The sequence below is a fragment of the Neopsephotus bourkii genome, unplaced genomic scaffold, assembly GCF_033783945.1.
Source record: "Neopsephotus bourkii isolate Nb327-2 ecotype Australia unplaced genomic scaffold, CSIRO-AGI_Nbou_v1 NB_533, whole genome shotgun sequence".
NCBI classification, from domain to species: Eukaryota; Metazoa; Chordata; class Aves; order Psittaciformes; family Psittacidae; genus Neopsephotus; species Neopsephotus bourkii.
In genome coordinates, this window is record NW_026901034.1 from 2,184,028 (window position 1) to 2,209,202 (window position 25,175).

General features: G+C 52.8%; 1 protein-coding gene across 3 annotated transcripts in view; it reads left to right on the forward strand.

Moving 5' to 3' along the window:
- Positions 1-18,564, forward strand: part of NTN3 (netrin 3) — a 32,347-nt gene extending 13,783 nt beyond the window's left edge. For all 3 annotated transcript variants that reach the window (XM_061350794.1, XM_061350793.1, XM_061350792.1), the window contains 5 exons: positions 4,848-5,036; positions 11,321-11,470; positions 12,366-12,419; positions 17,681-17,755; positions 18,014-18,564. In XM_061350794.1, the coding sequence (XP_061206778.1) occupies positions 4,848-5,036; positions 11,321-11,470; positions 12,366-12,419; positions 17,681-17,755; positions 18,014-18,342 (797 nt within the window). In that variant the 3' untranslated portion in view covers positions 18,343-18,564. The remainder of the gene's footprint in view (positions 1-4,847; positions 5,037-11,320; positions 11,471-12,365; positions 12,420-17,680; positions 17,756-18,013) is intronic.
- The last annotated feature ends 6,611 nt before the right edge of the window (positions 18,565-25,175 follow it).

Here is a 25,175-nt window from a genome sequence, read left to right on the forward strand (position 1 = left end):
CTTATCCTTCCCCAGGCTCTCCTCCAGCCAAAGCAGGGGTGTAGCTCGAATCCACTGCGGGTTGGCAGCAGCAGCAGGTCTAGGGTTTCACTGAGCCGGCTGCCTTCCCTAATTATTCCCAGGGAACTTCCAGGGGCAGCAGCCATGCTCCTGCCCTGCAGGCTCCAACCATCGCCTGCCACACATGTGCCCTGCTGCACAGCGCTGCTGTCCTGTGCCGGGCTTCCTGCCCCAAACTGCCTTGTGCTAGCACCCTGCACTCTTCACCCACAGCAGCCTGGAGGAGGAGAGGTTGTGGGGTGGCCAGAGCCTGTGCAGGGGTTCAACCACCATCAAAAAAGGGGACAGAACGTTGCTCCTATGCAAGGTGTCAACATTTAATTAGTCTATTATTGCAAATTATTAGATGTTGTGATTGTTTAATTGATCATATGGTTGTTTAATTGGGCATACTGTATGAGGGCGGAAGCAAGCTACCATATAATTAGCCCCAAACTGTGCAATTAAATTCTTATTAATACCCCAAATGGCAGGGAACATTCAAGCCTTTAATTAGTGATTAACAGGAGACAGAGCTTGCAACGTAGCTGGCACTGAGGAACAGGGAACTATTTATCTGGGTAGGAGGGGGACCTGGCTGCCCCAATTAGTGCCAGATGGCTGCACTGTGGATCCTGTGCTGGTGTGATCCTGTCCCTGAGCAGGGGACAGCCACCCATCCCAGCCTGGCCACATCCCCACCTTGGCTGGCCAGGACCATGCCAAAATCCCAGGTTGGCTCCAGCTCAGCTGGAGACAGTTTCCTGACCCCCAACCCAGACTGGGAGCAGCAACCCAGAGTGGGCAGCAGTACCATCCCAGAGGGGATGATGCTGGGCAGCAAGAGGAAGTTTCTTCCCAAAAGCCAGCTCCTGGGAGGATCTGCACCATGTTCCCAGGGAAAGGTGCCACCCAGGAGGGCCCGTGCTCTGCAGCAGGTTTGGTGATGCTGTGAAACGTCCCACACACTTACTCTCTCACCAATTAAACTGGAAACAGGAAGGGACCTGTGCCAAGGGCAGCAAATCTTTCACCTGACCTTTCTCTGCTGCCCATAGACTCCCCTCTGGGCTGCCATCTGCCTTCTTTTCCCAGAGGAAAGCTGCTGGGATGACTAAGGCCTCCTTGGAATTAAAGCTGGCGAGAGGGGTCAAGGACAGCAGAAAGAGCTTTTTCAAATACATGGCAGGTAAAACTAACACCAGAGGCAATGTAGGCCCGCTGATGAACGGGACGGGTGCCCTGGTGACAGAAGATACAGAGATGGCAGAGTTACTGAATTACTTCTTTGTCTCTGTCTACTCTGCCGGAGGCAGTCCTGAAGAGCCCTGTACCGCTGAGACCTCAGATGAAGACAGGTCAATGGAGCGGTCTGCCTTAGTCAATGAGGAATGGGTTAAAGACCAGTTGAGCAATCTGGACATCCATAAATCCATGGGTCCAGATGGGATGCACCCGCGGGTGCTGAGGGAACTGGTGGAGGTCATTGCTAGACCGCTCTCCATCATCTTTACCAAGTCTTGGGAAACGGGAGAGGTGCCTGAGGACTGGAGGAAAGCAAATGTCACTCCCGTCTTCAAAAAGGGCAAGAAGGAGGACCCGGGTAACTATAGACCGGTCAGCCTCACCTCCATTCCTGGGAAAGTGATGGAACACCTTATCCTTGGTGCCATCTTAAGGCATATCAAGGATAAGAGGGTTATGAGGGGCAGTCAACATGGCTTCACCAAGGGGAAGTCATGCTTGACCAATCTCGTAGCCTTTTATGAGGAAATAACACGGTGGATGGATGATGGCAGAGCAGTGGATGTGGTCTACCTTGACTTCAGCAAAGCGTTTGACACGGTCTCCCACAGCATCCTTGCGGCTAAATTGAGGAAGTGTGGTCTGGATGATCGGGTAGTGAGGTGAACTGTGAACTGGCTGAAGGAGAGAAGCCAGAGAGTTGTAGTCTATGGGGCGGAGTCTAGTTGGAGGCCTGTATCTAGTGGAGTGCCTCAAGGGTCGGTACTGGGACCAGTATTATTTAATATATTCATCAACGATTTAGATGAGGGAATTGAGTGTACTATCAGCAAGTTTGCTGATGACACTAAGCTGGGAGGGGTGGCCGACACGCCAGAAGGCTGTGCTGCCATCCAGAGAGACCTGGACAGGCTGGAGAGTTGGGCGGGGAATAACTTGATGAAATATAACAAGGGAAAGTGTAGAGTCCTGCATCTGGGCAGGAACAACCCCAGGTTCCAGTATAGGCTGGGGAACGACCTGTTAGAGAGCAGTGTAGGGGAGAGGGACCTGGGGGTCCTGGTGGACGACAGGGTGACCATGAGCCGACACTGTGCCCTTGTGGCCAAGAAGGCCAATGGCATCCTGGGTTGTATTAGAAGGGGGGTGGTTAGTAGGTCGAGAGAGGTCCTCCTTCCCCTCTACTCTGCCCTGGTGAGACCTCATCTGGAATATTGTGTCCAGTTCTGGGCCCCTCAGTTTAAGAAGGACAGGGACCTGCTGGAGAGAGTCCAGCGCAGGGCAACTAAGATGATTAAGGGAGTGGAGCATCTCCCTTATGAGGAGAGGCTGAGGGAGCTGGGTCTCTATAGTTTGGAGAAGAGGAGATTAAGGGGTGACCTTATTAGTGTATATAAATATATAAAGGGGGAGTGTCACGAGGATGGAGCCAGGCTCTTCTCAGTGGCAAACAATGAAAGGACAAGGGGTAATGGGTACAAATTGGAGCACAAGAGGTTCCACTTAAACCTGAGAAGAAACTTCTTCTCAGTGAGGGTGACGGAACACTGGAACAGGCTGCCCAGGGAGGTTGTGGAATCTCCTTCTTTGGAGACATTCAAAACCCGCCTGGACACGTTCCTGTGTAACCTTATCTAGGTGTTCCTGCTCCGGCAGGGGGATTGGACTAGATGATCTTTTGAGGTCCCTTCCAATCTCTAACCTACTGTGATACTGTGAGAGGATGCTGGGGACAAACAGGGGTGGCCCCAAGCATTCCCAATGGGACAGCAGAGCTGCCCTTTGGGGTGACCCAGCTGGCCTTTCAGTGATGAAAGGGAATAGTGAGGCCCCTCCACCACCCAAAATTGCTCCTTTGCTGCAGTTCCATGCAGCTGCCTCAGTTCAGTGGCACAAACCACCTGGCTTGTCCCTGTCCTGCTATCTGGTGCGTGCAAGGACAGCCTGGATGTTGGGGTACTTTACCACCTCTCCTGGCCCTGGCAAAGCCTGGCCAAGTGTCAGCATCCCTGGCACAGAGCATCCCAGACTGTTTGGACCATAGGCAGTGTTTGCTGCTCTCCCTACAGGAGCTGCATCCCAGCATCCAGTTAGAATTTGCCTCAGAAGTCCCTGTTTTCACCATCACCAGGGAAACAAACAAAAAAGAGGTCAAAAAACAGAAGCCCCCGAGGCACCTACCGACACACCGAGTGTTATTTTGATGCCTGCCGTGTGATTTTTACAGTAATCTCAGCTTGGAGGAGCTCTGGGGGAGCTGAGGGTTTGAACGTGTGGTGCCAGCACCAGTCTTCACTCACTTAAGCCTCCAAAAGGCTCTTTTTGTTTTTAGGGGCAGGGTTTTCTCTTTTTCCTTCACCAGCATCCTTGCAACCAGGCGGGTGAGGGAGTGTTTGATCTGCAGGACTGAAGCTCCTGCCGGCTGTGGGGGAGACAATTTCACACACCCTCCAAGGCAGGCCTGAGCAGTTAAGTCTGGTCTGACACATTAATGAATTTCACAGGACGCCTGGAAAAGCTCTCACCCAACCTCAATTTACCGGCTCCGGGGGAAGGGCGCCGTGTTTCGCCAAAAGAAATCTTGTTCCCATTATCCTTGCAAGTGTTAAGCAGGAGCGGTTGTTGCTTTGCTTTTTATCTCGTACACTTGGAGCCGGGCAGGGGGAGCTGATGAAAGAACAGCATTCGTGTGGGTCTGCAGCAGCACACACATGTGTGCGTGTGCCAGCGTCTGTGCATGCATATTCATGCATGTGTGTGAGCATGCATTCATGCACATGTGTGTGCACATTTGTGTATGTACACATGTGCCCATAGCAGGGGGTTGGAACTGTATGAGCTTTAAGGTCCTTTCCAACCCAAAGCAGTCTGTGGTTCTGTGATTCTGTGTAATGGCATGTAGCTGTTTCTGTGTACATCTGTGTGTGTGCATGTGCATGTGTGCACATGTAATGGTATGGGGACATTTAGGTGCACATGGACACATGTATGTACACATGTATGTGGATATTTAGGGGCACGGTTTTTGTGTATACATGTTCACATATACATGATTGTGTGCACATGAGTTTGTGTGTGTCCTTGTGCACATTTGTTTGTGCACATGTGTGCACGCACACATGGGTTGCTGTGTGGGCTGCTATGTATGTGCGCACGTGCATACAGGGTAGAGCCTTAAATGTAAGGGGCTTGGGGGCTCCATTGTTGATGGTGAGGGTGGTGCCCTGTGAGGCAGCAGGAGCAAGGCCAGTGCACCCACCTATGAGGGTGGGAAGGGAGATGGGGGACAACGGGGCTGCGGGTGGCTGGGTGTGCTGCCAGACCCCATATCTGCACCCCTCCACCCTGTACTTGCCTCCACCTGAGCCATGCCCCAGCCCTACACATGCCCTTTCTCCTCCATCCTGACCCCCTTGCACTGGCTGATGCTGCACATCTGGATGGCACATTGGGGGCCAGCTGTGCCCTGCCTGTCCTGTTCATTGGCACTGGAGCAGCTCCAACTAACCTCAGAGGGTCCCAGGTTGCAACCCCAGCCCTCATCCTCTCCCCTTCCCTTGCAGCCTGTAACTGCAACCTGCACGCCCGGCGCTGCCGCTTCAACATGGAGCTGTACAAGCTCTCAGGCAGGAAGAGTGGCGGTGTGTGCCTCAACTGTCGGCACAACACCGCGGGGCGGCACTGCCACTACTGCAAGGAGGGCTTCTACCGGGACCTCAGCAAGTCCATCACAGACCGCAAGGCCTGCAAAGGTAAGCTGGGGCGGGTTCTCCATGCAGGCAGCATGGGTCATACAATCTTTCTTGCTCTCCCTCCCATCTTTACAACATGCTTTTGCTCAGAGCCTGGCTGCAGGTCACCTCCAGCCTCCATCATCCAGGTCACCTCTGCCATCCCAAGAGTACCAGGCAGGGACATCATTTCAAGCCTCAAGGCTTGAAATCCCTCACAGGATGGGGAGGACAATGAGCAGGGAATGAGCATGTTCCCTGAGCTCCATCCATCCTGGCAGGGTCCTGGTGTCTGGACCATGGAGGTGCTTGGAAGTGTTCAAGCTGCTTCACAAAATGACCCGCAATGGCTTCCCTGCCTTACAGGGCTGGGGATGCTGGCAGAGGTGTCCATCATCCTGTTGGGCTGTGGAGCAAGACCCCGGTGTGTGTTTTAGCTATGGGGTAGCTCTGGGGAGCTGTTTTGGAGAGGATGCTGAGCCCACAATGGCTTCCCTGCCTTACAGGGCTGGGGATGCTGGCAGAGGTGTCCATCATCCTGTTGGGCTGTGGAGCAGGACCCCGGTGTGTGTTTTAGCTATGGGGTAGCTCTGGGGAGCTGTTTTGGAGAGGATGCTGAGCACCATGGCTCATAGTGCCTGCAGGCAGGGTGGCTTGTCCCTGAGCTGGCCAAGAGATGCAATTGCTGCAAACCGTTGAGCCACAGCTTGACCTTAAAAGGTCCACAGCCTGTGCCAGACATCATGTGCTCTGAATTCATCCCTGATCCCTCTTTTTCCAGCTTAGAGTGCAAGTACTCCCCAGAATGGAGTGCAGTATCTCATGGGCACCAGGCACCTCTGCTGCTGTGAGGACATAAACATAGCATGTTTATGTAGGGTCCACAGGAACTGCTGAAGCTATTTTTGGACCATTAATGTTGTGGCTGCAGACATGAATTGAAGGATTTGACTTTTAGAGTTCCCGTCTGTGGTGCCCTAGTTTTGTTGGTTATTCTGGCTCATGTAATAGGTGACATCTGTCCCTTGCCCATGCTGTGTTCCATGGGAGCAGCTGAAGAGATAAAGGAAGAAACTTTCCATGTTTGGTGCAGCAGCAACAGCACGGCTGAGCACTGACAGGGGCAGCCTTGGCTGCAGCCACCTCCTTAGCTCATCAGTTGTAATCACCCAAGCAGCTGACAGATGGACAGATACCTCCTCAGCAGCCCGGCCCAACAGCATGGCCAAACCATGTCACTGCTATGGCTCTGGACATGGCAGCCCCCCAGCAGCAGCAAGAGTTTCCTGTTGCCGGGCTTCATGCCAGGCAGCAACCAGGTCCCAAAGCCATGCCAGGTACCACCGTCCTTGGGGTGACACTGGGAGAGAGGAAGAGGAGGAGGGAGGAAAAGGCATGGAGAAAAGGATCTGCATGGAGACTTGATAACAGCCTTCCAGTATCTGAAGGGGGCCTATAGGGATGCTGGAGAGGGACTTGTCACTAGGGACTGTAGCCACAGAACAAGGGGGAATGGGTTTAAACTGAAACAGGCGAAGTTCAGGTTAGATATAAGGAAGAAGTTCTTTACTGTGAGGGGGGTGAGACGTTGGCACAGGTTGCCCAGAGAAGCTGTGGCTGCCCCATCCCTGGCAGTGTTCAAGACCAGGTTGGACAAGGCTTTGGTGACATGGTCTAGTGGGAGGTGTCCCTGCCCATGGCAGGAGGAGGTTTGGAACTGGATGATCTTAAGCTCCTTTCCAACCCAAACCATTCTATGATTCCATGCATCCTGAAGGTCTATAGCCCAGCATCCTGGGCCCTGTCCCATTCCCGGAGGGGTCCTGACTCTGACTGAGGCCAGGGAGGGATGGCAGCATCCCCCAGCTCCTGCTGCAGCACTGCTGGACTTGGGCAGCTGCAGCAAAATTCCCTTTTCTGTGAGGATTGTCCTCAAGCACTGGGGGATCACAAGCAGTCCTGACTCACCCCAGCTGGCACCAGGGCTTGTGAGGCTACTGGGGTGGCTGTGCCACCTCCCCTTGCATTCTCTGCAGTCAGTATCCAGCCTCCCCAGTCTGCCCTGAATGAGGGGTTTCTGCTTCTCTTTGGTTCACCAGCTCCTTCTGCCTTTGTTACCAAAATTATCCCATGAGATCCCAAGCAAAGTGGAATCCTTGCAGGTGTTTCCTTCCCTGTGGCACACAGCATCCCCAGTGCTGCCTTTGTGCTGGGCACTGAGGTTTCTGTTTCTGCTCCAGCCAGGGAAGAGAGCAAAAACTAATGATAAATAAAGCAAGCAGTATTTGGCTGGGTGCTGGAACCAGGGAGGAGGATAGTTAAATATGAACGAGGGATACTCCAGGTGCAGCGTTTCCTACCCAGGCTCTGGCTCAGGTCCCCCCATTTTCAGGGCTGAGGGTGGAGGAAGCAGAGGGGCTATGGCTGCCTCCTTCTGCCTGTGCCTGGTCCTGCTTCACTGTCTTCCCAGGCCTGTAATGGTGGAGCATTAAGTTGATGGAAAGCATCTCAGATTGAAGGTGGCTGCTCTGGAGAGGATGGAGTGTGCAGAGCACCCAGGGGTGCTCAGGAGCTGGTAGGACAGGGCGAGGACTGATGCTGCTGTGCAGGACAAACACCAGTGCATGCTGCAGAGGAGTGGGGTGCTGCAGGGTCCCTCTCCTGCCCGTCCCTGTACCGAGCCAGGGCAGGTCTCTGCCAGCCAGGAGTGGGAGGTGCTGTTTCCAGAGGGCTGGCAGGGTTTGCCCCAGGTTTGGAAGTGCTGCAAAAGTTGAGCCTCACCAGATGAGCATGCACAAAGGCTGTTCCCTACCACAGTGCATATGTTGAGGAGGATCTGGCAGTAAAGGCGGTTCTTGGGTCTTGGGAGCCAGTTCCTGTCTCTGCCTCAGGGAACCAAGCTAATAATAAAATCCCTGATGCTTCTGTTCCTTTGGCTGTCCCTTCTTCAGTAAAGCAGAGCACATTTCCACCCATTCCTTGTACTTATTGAGTGGTGGATCTTGTTGGGATTGGTAGGTCTTTGGAGCAGGACCAGCACCTGAGAGCCTACCTGCCCAGTGCCATGAAGGGGATTTGTTGCTGCTAGAGATATGATCAGGGGTCTGGAGCACCTCTGCTCTGAGACAGGTCTCTCTGTGGGAGAGCTGGGCTTCTTCAGCCTGGAGAAGAGAAGGCTCTGGGAAGACCTTAGAGCAGCTCCCAGTGCCTGAAGGGGCTACAAGAAAGCTGGAGAGGGCTTTGGGCAAGGGCCTGTAGGGACAGGACAAGGGGGAATGGCTTTAACCTGACAGAGGGGAGACTGAGATGAGCTCTTAGGCAGAAGCTCTTCCCTGTGAGGGTGCTGAGGCACTGGCACAGGGTGCCCAGAGGAGCTGTGGCTGCCCCATCCCTGGCAGTGTTCAAGGCCAGGTTGGACGGGGCTTGGAGCAACCTGGTCTAGTGGAAGGTGTCCCTGCCTATGGCAGGGGGTTGGAACTGGGTCCCTTCCAACAAAAACCAGTCTGAGATTCTGTGACTAGAGAGTTTGTGCTTGTTTTTTCCAAAGATGTGTCGTGTACCTACAGCTCAGGTATCTACACTTCTGCAAGAAAACAAAAAGGAAAAGCACAGCTCATGACAACAGATGTTAAAAGCAATTGTGGATTAAGCTGCTGGGAACTGAGGGGTGCGGCTTTGGATGAAGACATTTGCATGTGCCACGGTGATGGTCCAGGGCAGAAGCTGAACATCCTAGCAAAGAGAGATACTGCAGGTACTAGGGATGAAGCTCAGTTCATATTCAGGAGATGAAAAGTCAGCCCAGAGGCCAGGAACTGTTTCGTTTTATTTAACAGACCCCAGTGCACATTACTGGGCTATCCATCCGTGGTTCATTTCTGCTTGGGATGCAACATCTTTGAAACAGGCACAGAAATATCAACCGTACATTGCAGAAGCCCGTGTCTCCTGCTGGCACCAGAATGTAGCCCTCAGTCACTAGGGCAAGCTCTTCCCTCCCAGATGGGCCTCCCTGTCCTGGTGTTACCACTGGGCACTGTGAGATGGAAAATCTAAGAGAATGGAAAAGGCAGAACAACCTGCAGGATTAATTCAGTGATGGTAATTGCAAAGTCAAATGAAGAATGGGTGTGCATTAATCCCTGTAGTTTAAACAAAGCTGTAAACCCTGAGCTTTCTGCAATGAAAACTGGGGAAGCAGTAGCAGCTAAGCCTTAAGATGCAAAAATACCCTCAATATTAGGTGCAAGACATGCTTGCTGGCAAGCACAGCTCAATGAGTTAAGCTCCAAGCTAGTGACTTAATCCACTATTCAAGCTCTGTGGGCCAGATCCTGGCACCTGGAAAGGCTGTGAGCAGCAGGGCTCAATGTGAGCACAGCGGACATGGATCTGGATCTGGGAATGAAGATGAGGATGGGGAATAGGGATGGAGCTGGAGCTGCAGCTGGGGATGGAGCTGTGGAGGTAGAGCTGGGGATGGAGCTGGAGTTCCCCAGTTCCTTCATCCCTGAGCCAGCTGCTACTGTTGGTCACCTCAGGTTGAGAAGGGATGGAGATGTTGAGGCAGAGTGGTGGGATGCGGCCATGCTGGGATGTGGGACTGGTCAGGGGAAGCACTGGGTGCTGCCTGGGATGCTCTTCCCATCCAAATGGGAAGGAGCAAAGGATTTCTGTGAGACTGTGGGAAATCCCACCATGGCAGGGAAAGGGGCTGGAGGTTGGTCTGGCAGAGACCAAGGTCATCTCCCAAAACCACATATCTGCTGTGGACTTAAGATGAACAAAGCTGTCTTAATGGCTGATTCAGGTAAAATGTCAAGAATCATTGAAAGCTTTCTTCTACTGCATGAAGAGAGATCTGCTCAGATGAGTTGGATCCTGATTGTGCTGAGATTTATGTCCCTTCTTAAAATTCACTCCAAGAATCCAGCACTGGTGCCCAAGAAAGCCTCCATGTTTCCAATGGCCCTGCATCATGCCAAGGCTCCCTGCTCACTGCCATTTGTTATCACAGCTGAGCCCCCAAAATATCCCTGTCAGAAAGATGTCCGCTTCCAGTCCCAGCCAAGATCTGATAAGGTGAAGCATCTGGTCCCCATTACAGGCTGCTTGCTCTGGTTTCTGGCAGTGTGGGAGGGGGCCTGAAGGAGCAGTGCCTTGGTGCTCCCACCAGCCCCATCTGTTGAGAATTAGGGAAATGATAACATCGGGGGGCTGTGAGGGAAAGCGAGGGGTGTTGGGTTTTTTTTTTTTTGCTTTGGAATCATGTTCAACTCTTTCTTACACTGGTGGGAGCCAAGATAACCTCTTCCAGCTCATAGCCAGCCCAGCCCCGGGCAGGAAGATGCTCCTGAGTGAACATCTCCTTCCTGCATCCCTCCATGTAGACAACCCTCAGTAGGTCTGTCATCCACTGATGGAGAATAACTTTGGGTCTGTTCTGAGGGTGAAGACCCAGCTTTCACCCACCTCATCTGTGGCTTGGCCCTGGGGAGGCTGCATTAGAAAGGCAATAAGAACATCCTTTGTTCATAGTCTCCAAGAGCCAGGATGAACACTGAAGCTCATGAGCTTGGGAAGCTTTGAGAAGACCCACTTCAGACTATCCTAAAATCAAGGGAAGGCCAGACTTTGTGTGAAATCTCAGTGTTGGTTCAGCTTCATGGACTGAAAAGCTCACAGGTGGGGGAGCGAGTGGAGAGAATTCCTTTTACTGCTGCAGCAGGAGCATTGCCCTTCGGTTGAGGTGGGGGAAAAGCAGACCTGGGCATGTATCTGTTTACTTTCTGTCCCTGCAGTGGCCCCAATTCCATGCTGGCCATAAACCAGGGTTTGCAGAGCCCCACGTGGGCCTTTTGGTTGCACAGGAAAAGGTTACACAGGAAAGGGCTGCCTGTGGAAATCCCTCCTCTTTCCTGTGTGCACAATGGACTATCCCCAGAGCAGTGGGCAGGAAGAAACTGTTCTCCTGGTGTCTGGACTTTAGATGTGAGCTGGTATCAGCAGGTGCCTGTGTGACCTCCAGGTTTTCCAGGGGCTCATCCTGAGCATCCCGGTCAGTGGAGCTGTACTCTGGCCAAGCCTTTTGTCTGCTTGCCCTCCTGCCCATGCTGCTCGCAGCATACATGGAGCCACAGTCTGGACCCGCAGGTCTTGGTTATGCCAGCCCTGGCAGCTCCTTTCCACTAGTGTGCTGGCCCACCTCTTCCTCACCTCTCCAGGGGGGGACACATTGGGTCCAGTTTGAGGTCTGTGTTGTGCATCACCTTTAATGAAACCTCTTCTCTCTCCCTCTCACCCAGCTTGTGACTGCCACCCTGTTGGCGCAGCCGGCAAGACCTGCAACCAGACGACGGGGCAGTGCCCATGCAAGGACGGCGTGACAGGTCTCACCTGCAACCGCTGTGCTAAGGGCTACCAGCAGAGCCGCTCACCAGTGGCCCCCTGCATCAGTGAGTGCCCCCACCAGCACCCGCGGCTGCTGTCCTTGAGCTGGCTCCACTGGCTGACTCTTTGTCCCCAACCCATGTGTGTGCAATTTGTGGTGGATGGGAGGCTGAGATGAGAGCATCTTTATGTATGTTCTCCAGGAGGTGATCAAGTTAGGATGGTTGGGTCACCTTCTGGTGGCACAGAAGGCTCTGAAAAGACCCTTTGGGTTAGTGCTTCCAGGTGGCTGGAACAGCTGTACTGGGTCACATCTTCAGCTGCAGCAAGGTGCACCCCTCACCCAGCTGAGCCCCGAGCATGGTCAGGGCTGGAGCAAGGCCAGATCCTGTGGTCAGCATAAAAACCATGTTATTGTTGCAGTGACTGTGACTTTCTCACAAGTGGCAGAGGAACAACTTCCTGCCCTGAGCACTGCTGGAGCTGGCGGGGGTGGATCCTCTCCCCCTCTTCTTCCCCAAATTTAGGGTTAGGACAGAATTTCCCCCAAGGTTTTGTCACAGGAAGTCCTGATAAAATTTTTTTGCCCATGCAGCCTGGATGGAATATGCTCAGATCAGCCAAGCATCCATCCAGTGCCCAAACTGAATTCAGATGAGCTGAGCATCCAAGGAGCGTTCTTCCCTGGAGCACATGTCCTTTGCAGCAGTGCCTTAGGGCTCATGGGGCATGCAATATCTCAGTCTGTCCCAGTTCACTGAGCTCAGTTTGGGCATCTTTGGGCCTATTTAGTGGCCTGTGCTGTTGTGGTCAGACTCGTTTTGTTTCCTTTCTTAGAGAGCTGATGGAGAAGACCCAAAAGATCCCCTCTGCACCCTGCTTGCAGGAGGCTTTTGCCCAAGTGACACCACCACAGCTGGGGACCCCTTTCCTTAAAACATCTCTCTTTTTCTCTTCCAGAGATCCCTGCCATCAACCCCACCTCCCTGGTCACCAGCACAGAGGCGCCTGCGGGTAAGTGCTTCATGTCCCAGGCTGTGCCCATGGCCCCAGCCCTGCCCAGAGACATCCCATCCCATCTCCCCTCTACCCAGCACACAGGCGAGAAGGCCTGAGCCCTGCCAAACCCATGGGCAAAAAGATTAATGGCAAAAAACAAAGCGGTGAAAGTGATGACTGAGATTTGAAATCCTGTGTATTTCTGGAAAGGGACCAACAAAGCTTGACAGGGCCTTGGGGAAAGAGTTGATCCATCCCCTCCAGGGAGGAAAGCAGGTATGCAACCCCCAGGGCCTTGCCACCCCTCAGCAGGTTATGGCTGGGGTTGTGGTGTGGGTGCTTCTGAGGTGGCTTTTTATTACTCTCCTTTTGTTATTGCCAGTGCCAGAGGTTTCTCCTCAGTGCCCTCTGCCCCTGAGGGCTCTGGCTCTCTGAGCAGTGCTGGGGAGAGCAGGGGGGTCTGGCAGGCTCAGGAGCCCCTGTGCCAAGGCACTGCTGCCAGGTTTACCCTGGGAGATCAGTGGGTACAGGTCTGGAGGAGTGAAGTGTTTGGGTATGAGCTGCTTATCCCGGCTGCGCAGGGTGATAGGACCATGGAAGGATCAGTGTCCCTGCTGCTGTCACCCAGAAAAGGAGGGACAGCTTCAGCAGCAGGCTGCAAACCTTGCTCTTCCCTCCTCTCCTTCTGCAGTCCTGTTGGCACTGAAGCATGGCTGCTCCTGGCCATACCACTGTAGGGATCCCAAGCCAGGACAAGAGGTTGAAGTTAGGGAAAGAAGCAGCCACTTACATCCTCAGGTCACCCTTCACCCTGCTTTCCCCAGGACCTTGGTGTTCTTCCACATGCCAGTGTGGGGGAATAGACATCCTGCACCATCCTTCACTTCATCCCATGGCATGTGGTCCTGGGAAAAGAGCAGGAGCACCTCCAGCTCCCCACACCCATATGCACTGAGGAACTTCCCCATGCCTCATTTCATAGAATCATGAAATCCCAGACTGGTTTGGGTTGAAGGGACCTTAAAGCTCATCCAGTCCCAAACCCCTGCCATGGGCAGGGACACCTTCCACTAGACCAGGTTGCTCCAAGCCCCGTCCAACCTGGCCTTGAACACTGCCAGGGATGGGGCAGCCACAGCTCCTCTGGGCACCCTGTGCCAGTGCCTCAGCACCCTCACAGGGAAGAGCTTCTGCCTAAGAGCTCATCTCAGTCTCCCCTCTGTCAAGTTAAAGCCATTCCCCCTTCTCCTGTCCCTACAGGCCCTTGTCCAAAACCCGTCTCCAAGTTCTTTGTATCTCCTTCAGGCATTGGAAGCTGCTCTAAGGTCTCCCTCAGAGCCCTCTTCTTGAAGTTTGGAGTACATCTATCCCAGGGGCAGCCTAATCCCTCCTTGGAGAACCAATGCACTGTGAACATCCTTCTCCCTATCTCTCCTTCCTGCAGCCACCTTGTCTTGGGAGTGGAAAATGCTAACAGGCCCTCCCCAGGCTATTGTGTGCCTGGGACGTGCTTTCCATCATTTTGGGAATGTTTTCCAGCATGGTGCCTGTGACACATACATGTACTCAGCGGCTGTAGGAGGAGAATGGATGCGCACAAGGGATGTGGAACATACGGACCTATGGCAGGATTAAAGCATGAGGATGGGGGACGGAGAGGGGAGATGCACAGGAGGAAGCTAGTAGCTCAGCTCCTTGCAGAATTATGCTGGCCCCATACACATGCAGGCCACATGTATTGATGCAGAGAGTGGCAGCACTGCACATCTTGTGTGATAGGACGAATGTAAGAGCTGAGCTGCCTGGGATGGTAACACTGCTGGGACAGAGCAGACCACCTCTTTTGCTCCTGCATGCCCTGCCTGCTGAAAGGGAGGGAGTTGGGAACACCAGGCTTTGTGAAAAGGAAACAAATGGGAAGAGGGAAAGGGGATTTGGATGGTTTTATTGCAAACAGAGAGCAACGCATGGAGCCGAGTTAAGGTGACTCCTCTCCAGTGCTTTATAAATAGGAGCAGTCTTTGAGTGATGTTTAGTCTTTTCAGCTGCATAAAAATAAATGGCACTAGCTGGAGATCCGGGTGTTTACTTTGTTTTAGCAGGGCAGGTCTGCCTTAAACTGTTTTAGTTTTATCTGTGACTTTGTGGTGTCAAGAATTCTGGCTTCTAGTTTGAATATCCTTAATGCAAAGTTGCTCACTTCTGCCCAGAGCCTGCACCGGGGGAGCAGGGGATCCCCTTGGAGTCCTGCTGCCCCCTTGGCCAGCAGGGATCAGAGATGGGGTGGGTGATGCTGCCTTGCCCAGCTCTGCCTCAGTTTCTCTGTCTCCAGTGTGCTGGTGCTGCGGGCAGGGCTGGCCACAGTGGTGCAGTCTGCCTGCTTCCTGCATCCTGCCTGCTCCCTTCCTGCACCCTCCTGCACCCTGATGCCCCTCGGGCTGCTTTTCTGTGCTGCAGGACCTCCAAGCTCCCCCATAAGCAGGGCACTCCCCAAGAGGACACTCAGCACTCAGCCTCTCAATCCCCACAGTCCTCCCAACCGAGGCAGCCTCCAAGCCCCTTCCCCCATTTCCCCACATCCCTCCCTGCCGCTGGCAGCAGGTGCTGGGCTGCAGGAACAGGGGGACATTGTTTGGGGCCGTCGTGCTCAGGTGCTGGACTTCCCCCCTCTCTCCATCCTCCTCCTTGCAGGGTCCTGTCCCCGGGTGCGTCCGGGCTTTTTGCTGACTTTGCCATCTACTGCACCACTCTTCCCAGCTTTCTCCTGCCTTTCCCACCCGCTGGAGCCTTTGAGGTCTGACTTTGATCTCTCTGCCCAAGCAGCTGACCGTCTCAAAGCTGAAACGTCCTAGGTCCACTTCTTGTAATATTTATTATTATTATCTTAAAATATTTTCCAATAAGTGAAAAAAAATAATAACACCTAGAAAATCCCATTCCCCATTAGCAGAATTAACAAAAACCGTGGCACACAAAACAGGGCTTTAAAGGAATTCTAAGTCAGCAGTAAAAGATTTGCAGCCATAACACCTAATTAAGTTACATCTCTCTTAAAACAAAATATTCCTCTTTTTTTTTTTTTTTCCAAGGTGAGGAGAAGTAAACCAGATGTGCAAAGCAAACTCACTGCCTCTTGCAAATGCTGCACCACAGACTGGGGATGCCTGCACCAGCCGGTGGCTCTCTGGTCACCGGCCACCTCCTCCCATGTGCATGCAGCATCAACCTTCTTTGTCCATCCATCCAGCCATCCATCCATCCACCTTCCCATGTGCTGGCTCCCCACCAGCAGCAGAGGTGTTGCCTGTTTGCAGGGCATCATAGAATCGCAGAATCCCAGATCGGTTTGGGTTGGAAGGGACCTTAAAGCTCAACCAGTACCAGCCCCCTCCCATGGGCAGGGACACCTTCCACTAGACCAGGTTGCTCCAAGCCCTGTCCAACCTGGCCTTGAACACTGCCAGGGATGGGGCAGCCACAGCTTCTCTGGGCACCCTGTGCCAGCGCCTCAGCACCCTCACACAGAAGAACTTCTGCCTAAGAGCTCATCTCAGTCTCCCCTCTGTCAGGTTAAAGCCGTTCCCCCTTGTCCTGTCCCTACAGGCCCTTGTCCAAAGCCCCTCTCAGCTTCCATCACTCTGCATGGGGAGGAAAAGGTTGTCCATCCTGCTGGGCAAGCCACAGAACAAGGTGGGAGCTCCTTTTTAGAGTCCCTTTCTTATAGCAGGAAAGGGTGGAGCAGGGTGTCAGGGACAGGCCTGTAGCACGTCTCGGAGGATGCAGTGGGGTCCAGGATGAGGCTGAGGCAGCTCCCTGGGTTGCAGCAGATGGGGGCACCTTTAGTGCCACAGCTGAGCATTTCAGTGCACTCAGCAGCATCCCAGCATGGGGAGGCCCCACACCAGCTCCACAGCCACCACTGCAGTCCTGGGGGATGCAGTAGGGCTGGGGCACATCTGCCAGCCAGGGCAGAGGAGCTGAGCTGGGAACTGGGGCTCATCCCCCTCTTCTAAGAATTAGCTTCGTGCTGCACTGCTTTTCTCCAGGACAGATTTGGGACATGTGGCACAAAGTCCCAGATAAAGGAGAGCCAGGCAGAAAGGAGAGCAGCAGAGTCTGTGCTCCTGTTTTTTTCCCTCTTCTCTCCTCCTCCCTTTGGCACAGGGCACTGTTATTCCCCCAGCCCCTGGTCTCTGTCACCAGTAATCACTGTGGCAACCTGCAAACAAAGACAACTTCAGAGGCTGCTGGCTCTGTCCTGGTATGTGGGGCCAACCCAGAGAGAACCTGCAAGAGGGAGAGAAAAGAAGAAAGATGGGCTTAGAAAAAAAACAAAAACACAACCATGCCATTTGGAAAGAGACAAATTGAGATGTTCAAAGGAAAATGGCAGGGAGAAAGAAAGGAGAACAGGGCTGCTTCAGGCAATTGTTGGGATCAAAGCCTTTGGGGAGAAGGAAAGAGGCATTCCCTGCCCTCCCTCTGCTTGAGATGCAAAGTTGGGGTAGAAATGCACAGAAAAGACAGGACATGAGCTTTAGGACATGAGCCTTGCCTGAAGCTGGGACTGCAGGGAGAGGATGCTGTGGTGTTGACAGCATGGTGGCCTCCCCAGCCCATCTGAGCAGGGGATGCTTGGTCAGGAGGAGCAGTGGCAGAGCAGAGCCGTGTCCTTCACCCACCAGTTTTCCATGGCCCAAGTCCCCTTCCCCACTTCTGGGCCACTGGCAAGGCGCAGGTCCCTGGAGGGGCTGCCCCATGAGGATGCTTTCCACCACCCTGGCCCCTGAGGGCTGAGGATCACAACCCCATTGGTCTACGGTCAGACCGTCCTTTGGGCCTCCTCCCTGTGGGTGGTAGGGTTGGTGCTGAGTCCACTCTTTCTCACATTGCCCTGGTTTGCAGGGCCACAGCCATTCTGGTTGCCTTGGTCATGGCCCCTACCTGCTCTCCATGGTGGCCTCCATTAGCTCACCTACATTTCTCCCACACATCACCTTTTTGCATCCCAGAGGAGAGTCCCCAGGCTCCCTCTACTACTCCTGTGCTGACTTATCTTGCAGGACACCATCAGCACAGGAGGTGACACAGTCTGCTGGATAGGCCCAAAGCCACTTGATTTCTCTTCCTGGCTGATGTGGTGTTGGTATTTGTGCTGGGATTTGAGTTCCCAGCCCCTGTGAGCTGCCATCCACTCCACCGTCTTCTCTTGTGGTGGTACGGGACCCATGTCCTTCAAGCATCTTCATGCTCAACCCTCTGCTCTTCCTCCACAGACTGTGACTCCTACTGCAAGCCAGCCAAGGGCAACTACAAGATTAACATGAAAAAGTACTGCAAGAAGGACTATGGTAAGGACCTCCTCCCTCACTGGACCATGCTGGGCTTTGCTATAGGGGGCTGGCCACAGGCTGGCTGTGGGTAGGTGAGATGCAGATGTTCCAGGGCATGGGGAGCACCCAGCATGGAGATGGGTCCCCATATCAGTCCCCCAAAGGGTGCAATAGATGAGGTAGCTGGGGCTGCTGGTGATGGGCAGTTCCTATCACCAGAACTTCCATTGGGAAGCAAGGCAAAGCACCACCATGTCTCCTGCTCCTTTCCCTCAGTGGTCCAGGTGAACATCCTCGAAATGGAGACGGTGGCCAACTGGGCCAAGTTCACCATCAACATCCTCTCTGTCTACAAGTGCCGTGACGAGCGGGTCAAGCGTGGTGACAACATCTTGTGGATCCACCTGAAAGACCTGTCCTGCAAGTGCCCCAGGATCCAGATCAGCAAAAAGTACCTGGTCATGGGGATCAGTGAAAACTCCACTGACAGGCCGGGACTGATGGCTGACAAGAACAGCCTTGTCATCCAGTGGCGGGACGCCTGGACACGCCGCCTTCGGAAACTGCAGCGGCGGGAGAAGAAGGGAAAGTGTGTGAAGCCCTGAGGGGTTTCCACACTTCCATCCCACCCCCTGCTCAGTCCCAGCCTGGCTGTGCGCTGCCAAACTGCACCCAGAGACTCTGTACATATATATAGTGTGAACAGACTCTTCTGTCTATAGTGTATATTTTGGCAATGGTTTCCCCTCGTGTGCACGTGTGGTGCGCATGTGGGCCTCTTCCTCTAAGTGTGTATTAAAAATAACACAGTAATGACAAACCTTTAATGAGGAGCAAAACAGAGTGAGATTCCATGGTGCCTGAGGGAGCTTGAAGGGGATTGATGTGCTTCTCTGGGCGTGCTGTTGGTAGCACTTGTTTCTAGGCTTTTATTTTCCCGTTAGTCTTCTTCTGCCTGGTGGTGACATTTGAGTTGACAGTTCTCCCTTCTCCATCATCCAGGCCCTGCTTCTTCCTCGCTCTCTAAAAATGTGCTGCTGTTAGATCTCTCTCTGCCCCTTCTCCTTGCCCAGTAGAAGCAGGTCTGAGTCTTCTTCCATCGTACTGATGTGTGTACGGGCAGGATGAGTGGAAACCATCCTAATGCTGAAGAGGGACCAGCCCCAGGTTCTCCACCGGGAAGAACAAATGAACTTTGAATCATTCAGGCCTAATTGTCTAGTCACGTTGGGTTTACATGGACCAGTGCTGCCGCCTGTGGCAGGACCCGTGTGATGCTGCAGTGCCTTAGGGAAAAGACAGGCACTGGTTGGTGGCCATTAGCAGGAAGAGCTGTGTCCACCAAGGAGAAAGGGACAGACTTCACACCCCCACTGGCCATTACCTATGCTGGTGTATAGTCCAAGCAACCCAGTGGGAAAGACCTAGAGACACCCATTTTGCCCATCCATGTCCTCCAAGTCTGTGGCCTGCCAGCAGGACCGGTGGCGAACAGGGTGACCACAGCCATCATGTGTCATCATCCATCCACCCAGGTCTATGCCCCTGTATTCTTGGCTGGTACCAACTGATAATTCCACCCATTTCTGTTGAGCCGACGCCAAGTGACCGTCTGCCTTGGTGTGTATCCTTCAGAGCTGGCTTGGCTGCATAGTCCCCTGAAGGTGTTGCTGTGGCCAAGGTTGTCTGAAGAGATGCACAAGGCAGGGGTGGCAGGAAGAAAGAAGAGCTTTCAGTGACTCACCTCTAGTCTTTTATATCTTCTTCACCATGTATTAGCCTCCAGTTCAAGCAGACATCAGTTGAGATTGTAGCAGTCTTGGCATAATAAATATGAGTAGAAATACTAGGTGCTCTGACAGTAGATATTCCTTTGTCTACAAAAGTTGCCTTGCTTACTGAATGGCTCAGCGAGGTATTGCAGGATACATCACAATTTTCCAGTGCTTTAGGATGATGCTTTGCCCCTCGGAGCCCGCGGCAGTTTACGTGGACTCCCCATCCCATGGCTGGTCCAGTGCTTCTGGGCTCCATCATCCCAGCATAGTGCTGGAGTCTGCAGCTGAACAGACAGGTTCGGGACAGGGGAGTTTGGGAGTGAGGGTGCAGGGGGATGTCTGTGTGGACATGCAGATGCCCTACCCAGGGAGCTCAGTCCATTGGTGAAGTTGCTGGAGGTGGTGGAAGTGGCTTTTCAGAGATGTGGAGAGCCTGCAGTGCCATCTTTCAGGTCTTGTGGATGTTGGGGTGCCTACAGAGGGCATGAGCAGAGCTGAGAGGAGGGCAGAAGCTGAAGGGCAAAGGGTATGTGCAACCACTTGGCCTTGAATGAGCTCATCTTATGCCACACTCCTGACATAAAATCCACTTTCTCTCAGTTGAGCAGAGGGCATTCTCCCATCCCTGGTTCCTCTTGTTCTGGTTCTCCCAGGCTATTGGTTTCTGCCATGAGATGGCCCTTGAAGTATTAAGAGTATGGAACTCTGTCTGGGGACAGGTGAGGAGTTAACAGAGTTTGTGGGTCAGGGTTAAAGGCAAAACAGCAATTGGAGACATTACTGTGGGGATCTGTTACAGAACGCCAGATCAAGGAGAACCTGTGGATGAAGCGCTCTATAGACAGACAGGAAAAGAAAGCCTCACACTCACAGGCCCTCATTCTCATGGGTGACTTCAACCACCCTGACATCTGTTGGAATGACGGTAGGGCCCGTCACAAGCAATCCAGGAGGTTCCTCAGTTGTGTGGAAGACAACTTCCTTCTGCAAGTGAGAGAGGAGTCGACAAGGAGAGATGCCATGCTTGATTTCGTATTCACTAACAGGGAAGGGCTCATTGGAAATGTGGTGCTCCAGGGCAGCCTTGGATGCAGTGACCACAAGATGGTCGAATTTGAGATCCTCAGGACAGTGAGAAGAGCGTGCAGCAAGCTCACTGCCCTGGACTTCAAGAGAGCAGACTTCGGCCTCTTCAGGAACCTGCTTAGTAAGGTTCCATGGGATATAGCCCTAGAGGGAAGGGGGGCTCAAGACTCTTGGTTGGTCTTCAAGGATCACCTGCTACAAGCTCAGGAGTGTTGCATCCCAACTAGAAGGAAGTGCAGCAGGAGGGCCAGGAGACCTCCTCGGATGGATAAGGAGCTGCTGAGGAAAATTCAAATGAAAAGAGAGTCTTATGGAAAGTGGAAGCAAGGACAGGCAGCCTGGGAAGAGTACAGGGGTGTTGTCCGGGAAGCTAGGGACCAGGTTAGGAAAGCTAAGGCCCAGTTAGAATTAAACTTGGGTAGGGATATTAAGGATAACAGGAAGGGATTCTACGGGTACATAGCAAATAAAAAACAGACTAGGGAGAACATAGGCCCCCTCAGGAAGCTCTTGGGAGAACTAGCTACACAGGATTTGGAGAAGGCTGAGGTTCTGAATGACTTCTTTACCTTGGTCTTCCTGGCAAAGGCTCTGACCACACCACCCAAGTTTTGGAAGGCAGACGCAGGGACTGTGAGAATGAAGACCTTGGGCCCACTGGAGGAGAGGAACAGGTTTGAGACCATCTTAAAAATCTGAACGTGCACCAGTCCATGGGTCCTGATGAAATCCATCCGCGGGTCCTGAAGGAGCTGTTGAATGAAGTTGCTAAGCTGCTGGCCATCCCATTTGAAAAATCATGGCAGTCAGGTGAAGTTCCCGATGACTGGAAAAAGGGAAATATAACCCCCATTTTCAAGAAGGGGAAAGTGGATGACCCAGGGAATTACAGACCAGTCAGTCTCACCTCTGTGCCTGGCAAAATCTTGGAGCAGATTCTCCTGGAAGGCATGCTAAGGCTCATGAAAATCAACAAGGTGCTTGGTGACAGCCAGCATGGCTTCACTAAGGGGAAATCCTGCCTGACCAATTTGGTGGCCTTCCATGATGGGGCTACAGAACTGATGGACAGTGGTAGAGCAGTTGATGTCATCCACCTGGATTTGTGTAAAGTGTTCGACACTGTCCCACACGACATCCTTGTCTCTAAACTGGAGAGACATCAGTTTGATGAATGGACCACTCGGTGGATAAAGAACTGGCTGGATGGCCGCAGGCAAAGAGTTGTGGTCAATGGCTCAATGTCCAGCTGGAGACCAGTAATGAGTGGTGTCCCTCAGGGATCAGTGTTGGTACCAGTCTTGTTCAACATCTTCTTCACTGACATGGACAGTGGGATTGCGTGCACCCTCAGCAAATTTGCCAATGACACCAAGCTGTGTGGTTCGGTTGATACGCTGGAGGGAAGGGATGCCATCCAGAGGGACCTTGACACGCTTGTGAGGTGGGCTGATGCCAACCTCATGAAGTTTAACCATGCCAGGTGCAAGGTCCTACACCTGGGTCAGAGCAACCCCAGGCACAGCCACAGGCTGGGCAGAGAAGAGATTCAGAGCAGCCCTGCCGAGAAGGACTTGGGGGTGTTGGCTGGTGAGAAAATGAACATGAGCTGGCTTCAGTGTGCGCCTGCAGCCCAGAAAGGCAACCGTATCCTGGGCTGCATTAAGAGGAGCGTGACCAGCAGGTCGAAGGAGGTGATCCTGCCCCTTTATTCTGCTCTTGTGAGACCTCGCCTGGAGTATTGTGTGCAGTTCTGGTGTCCTCAACATAAAAAGGACATGGATCTGTTGGAACAAGTCCAGAGGAGGGCCACGAAGATGATCAGGGGACTGGAGCACCTCCCGTATGAAGATCGGCTGAGAAAGTTGGTGCTGTTCAGCCTGGAGAAGAGAAGGCTGCGTGAGGACCTCATAGCAGCCTTCCGGTATCTGAAGGGGGCCTATAGGGGTGCTGGGGATGGACTCTTCATTAGGGACTGTAGTGATAGGACAAGGGGTAATGGGTTGAAACTTAAACAGGGGATGTTTAGATTGGATATAAGGAGGAAATTCTTTCCTGTTAGGGTGGTGAGGCACTGGAATAGGTTGCCCAAGGAGGTTGTGAATGCTCCATCCCTGGCAGTGTTCAAGGCCAGGTTGGACGAGGCCTTGGGTGATACGGTTTATTGTGAGGTGTCCCTGCCCATGGCAGGGATTTGGAACTTGATGATCTTATGGTCCTTTCCAACCCTAACTATTCTATGATTCTATGAAGTATGTAGCCCACCCACCCCTCCTCTTCCACTTGCGGCTGCTTGCACTCCAGAAGCGGAGTGGCTGCCTTTGCCCCAGGTTCACGCTGACCCCATGATCCCTACAGTCCTCATGCAAGGGTCAGAGGTGGAACAGCCTTTGGTTGAGCACAGCCAGAATGATGATCCCATTAGGGTTATCCCCACAGCCCCAGAGGCTGCTCGGCATCACCGCATGGGATGTGGGGGCTCTTGAGGCCCTCTTAGCAGCTCAGCCCACGAAAGAGCAGGGCAGCACCACTGCATGGATGCTCATCAGTGTTTTCTCCAAGGCTACAAGGCATGTGTTTTCTCCAAGTGGCTACAGCCTTCAGAAGAGGTATAATGTGTCTGTGCTACCCAAAAAGTACTTACAGCCTGCTGGGGCAGGAGGATCCAGGGTTTCCTTTGGCACCTGATTTCTCCTCCCTTAAAACAGAGAACCTAAAACTTTGAGGACTTTGGTGTTGGTGGTTGACATTCTCGGTTTACCCTCCCATACAGCTCATCCCTCTTGTTTCAGCTCCGCCACTTGGGACTGCTGATGAGCAGGGGTGGCTCCCAGGTGGTGTCCCAGTACATATGTGTGTTCTGCTGGGGCAGATTGGAGACACTAGAGCAGGACCACCACATGTGCCACAGGCTGCTGCTGAGGAGAGGAGCTTACTCTTTCCTGGGGGATATCCTAAAGTCCTGGCTGAAGGACTGGAATAGGCCACTTTGCATCTTTACTAAGGCTGCTGCTGTTGTCCTGACTTCCCCTGCTTGTGTCACTCCAAAGACTGAAGCAAGAATTCATCTGTCATTCACCAGCCTGGAGAAGAGAAGGCTCCTTAAGGGGAGACCTTAGAGCAGTCTTCCAGTACCTAAAGTAGCCAACAAGAAACCTGGAGAGGGGCTTTGGGCAAGGGCCTGTAGGGACGGAACAAGGGGGAATGGCTTCAACCTGACAGAGGAGAGCTTGAGATGAGCTCTTAGGCAGAAGTTCTTCCCTGTGAGGGTGCTGAGGCGCTGGCACAGGGTGCCCAGAGAAGCTGTGGCTTCCCCATCCCTGGCAGTGTTCAAGGCCAGGTTGGACGGGGCTTGGAGCAACCTGGTCTGGTGGAAGGTGTCCCTGCCTGTGGCAGGGGGTTGGAAGTGAGTGATCTTTAAGGTCTCTTCCAACCCAAACCTGTCTGTGGTACTATGGCTCTATGGCTTGGGTGGCAGTCATGCAGTCCTGGTGGCCATGGCCAAAAGCAATAGCCTTTGCAAAGCCAAGAGACATTGCAGCATAAACAAACTTGACACAATGAAGATGAACATTTTCCAAACCAGCTCTCTGAGGTGAAAAAAAGTAAATGAATTTAACAAAGGATCTGAAAAGATTCAGCATACTCCGGTGTACTCTTATTCCCGGAGTGCAGACCCCGGCCCATGAGCATCAGGCTGAGCTCATGTGTGCTGAGGAATGCCATGCAGGGACCCTCTGCTCCAGCCTGCGAATGTCTTTTCCTAGTATTCAGCTGGGGCAAAATGATTGAGATTCAATCATTTTGAAGGAGAGGTCACTTTTGCAAGTTCGCCGTCGCTTTGGGACTGAATTTTGCAGCTGTTTGAAATTTTTCTCATTTCAAAAGGCCAGTGGATATTTTTCATGAAAACATGGAATTTGGACAAATAAAGAAGCAAAATGTGAGAATACTACAGGAAACTTGATGCTCTTTTTCCATGTAGTCCAGCCAGCTCCACTCACAAGATATCACAGGAGCTTGGACAGTGGTACCCAAACCTTAGTGGACAGAGAGATGGGTAGATGAGTAGACAGATGGATGCATATACATCTTATTTCCCACCACTTTTCTCTTGGTAACTGAAGTCCCTAAAAATCCCACAGGAAAACACCTCCAGCACAGTCAAGCAAAGAGCATTTTGCTTGGCCAATATGGCACAGCTCAGTGCTGGACTCTGGGACATGCTGCCTGGTAAGTAGCAAGATATACTTAGAAAGGCAAGACCTACTTGCTTGGCCCCTTGTCATGGCCTGATGTGGTCTCCTTAGTCCCTTGATGCTCCCTGGTATACAGAGCAACCCCTATCCATCCTGCAATGCAGATCAACATGGATCTTAGTAGTGGCTCCAGCTGCCATAGAGCAGTGATGGTGGCCCTGTCAGCCCAACCTTTCCATGCTTTTAGGGTTAACAGCATGGCACTTTGTCTCCTGTGGACATAGTGCACTAAGCATCAGTGTCCTGCTGGTATCCCTCAGCTGTGGTGACCTGTTGAACTGCCCCAGTCAATGCCACATCCTCCATTCTGGCTCT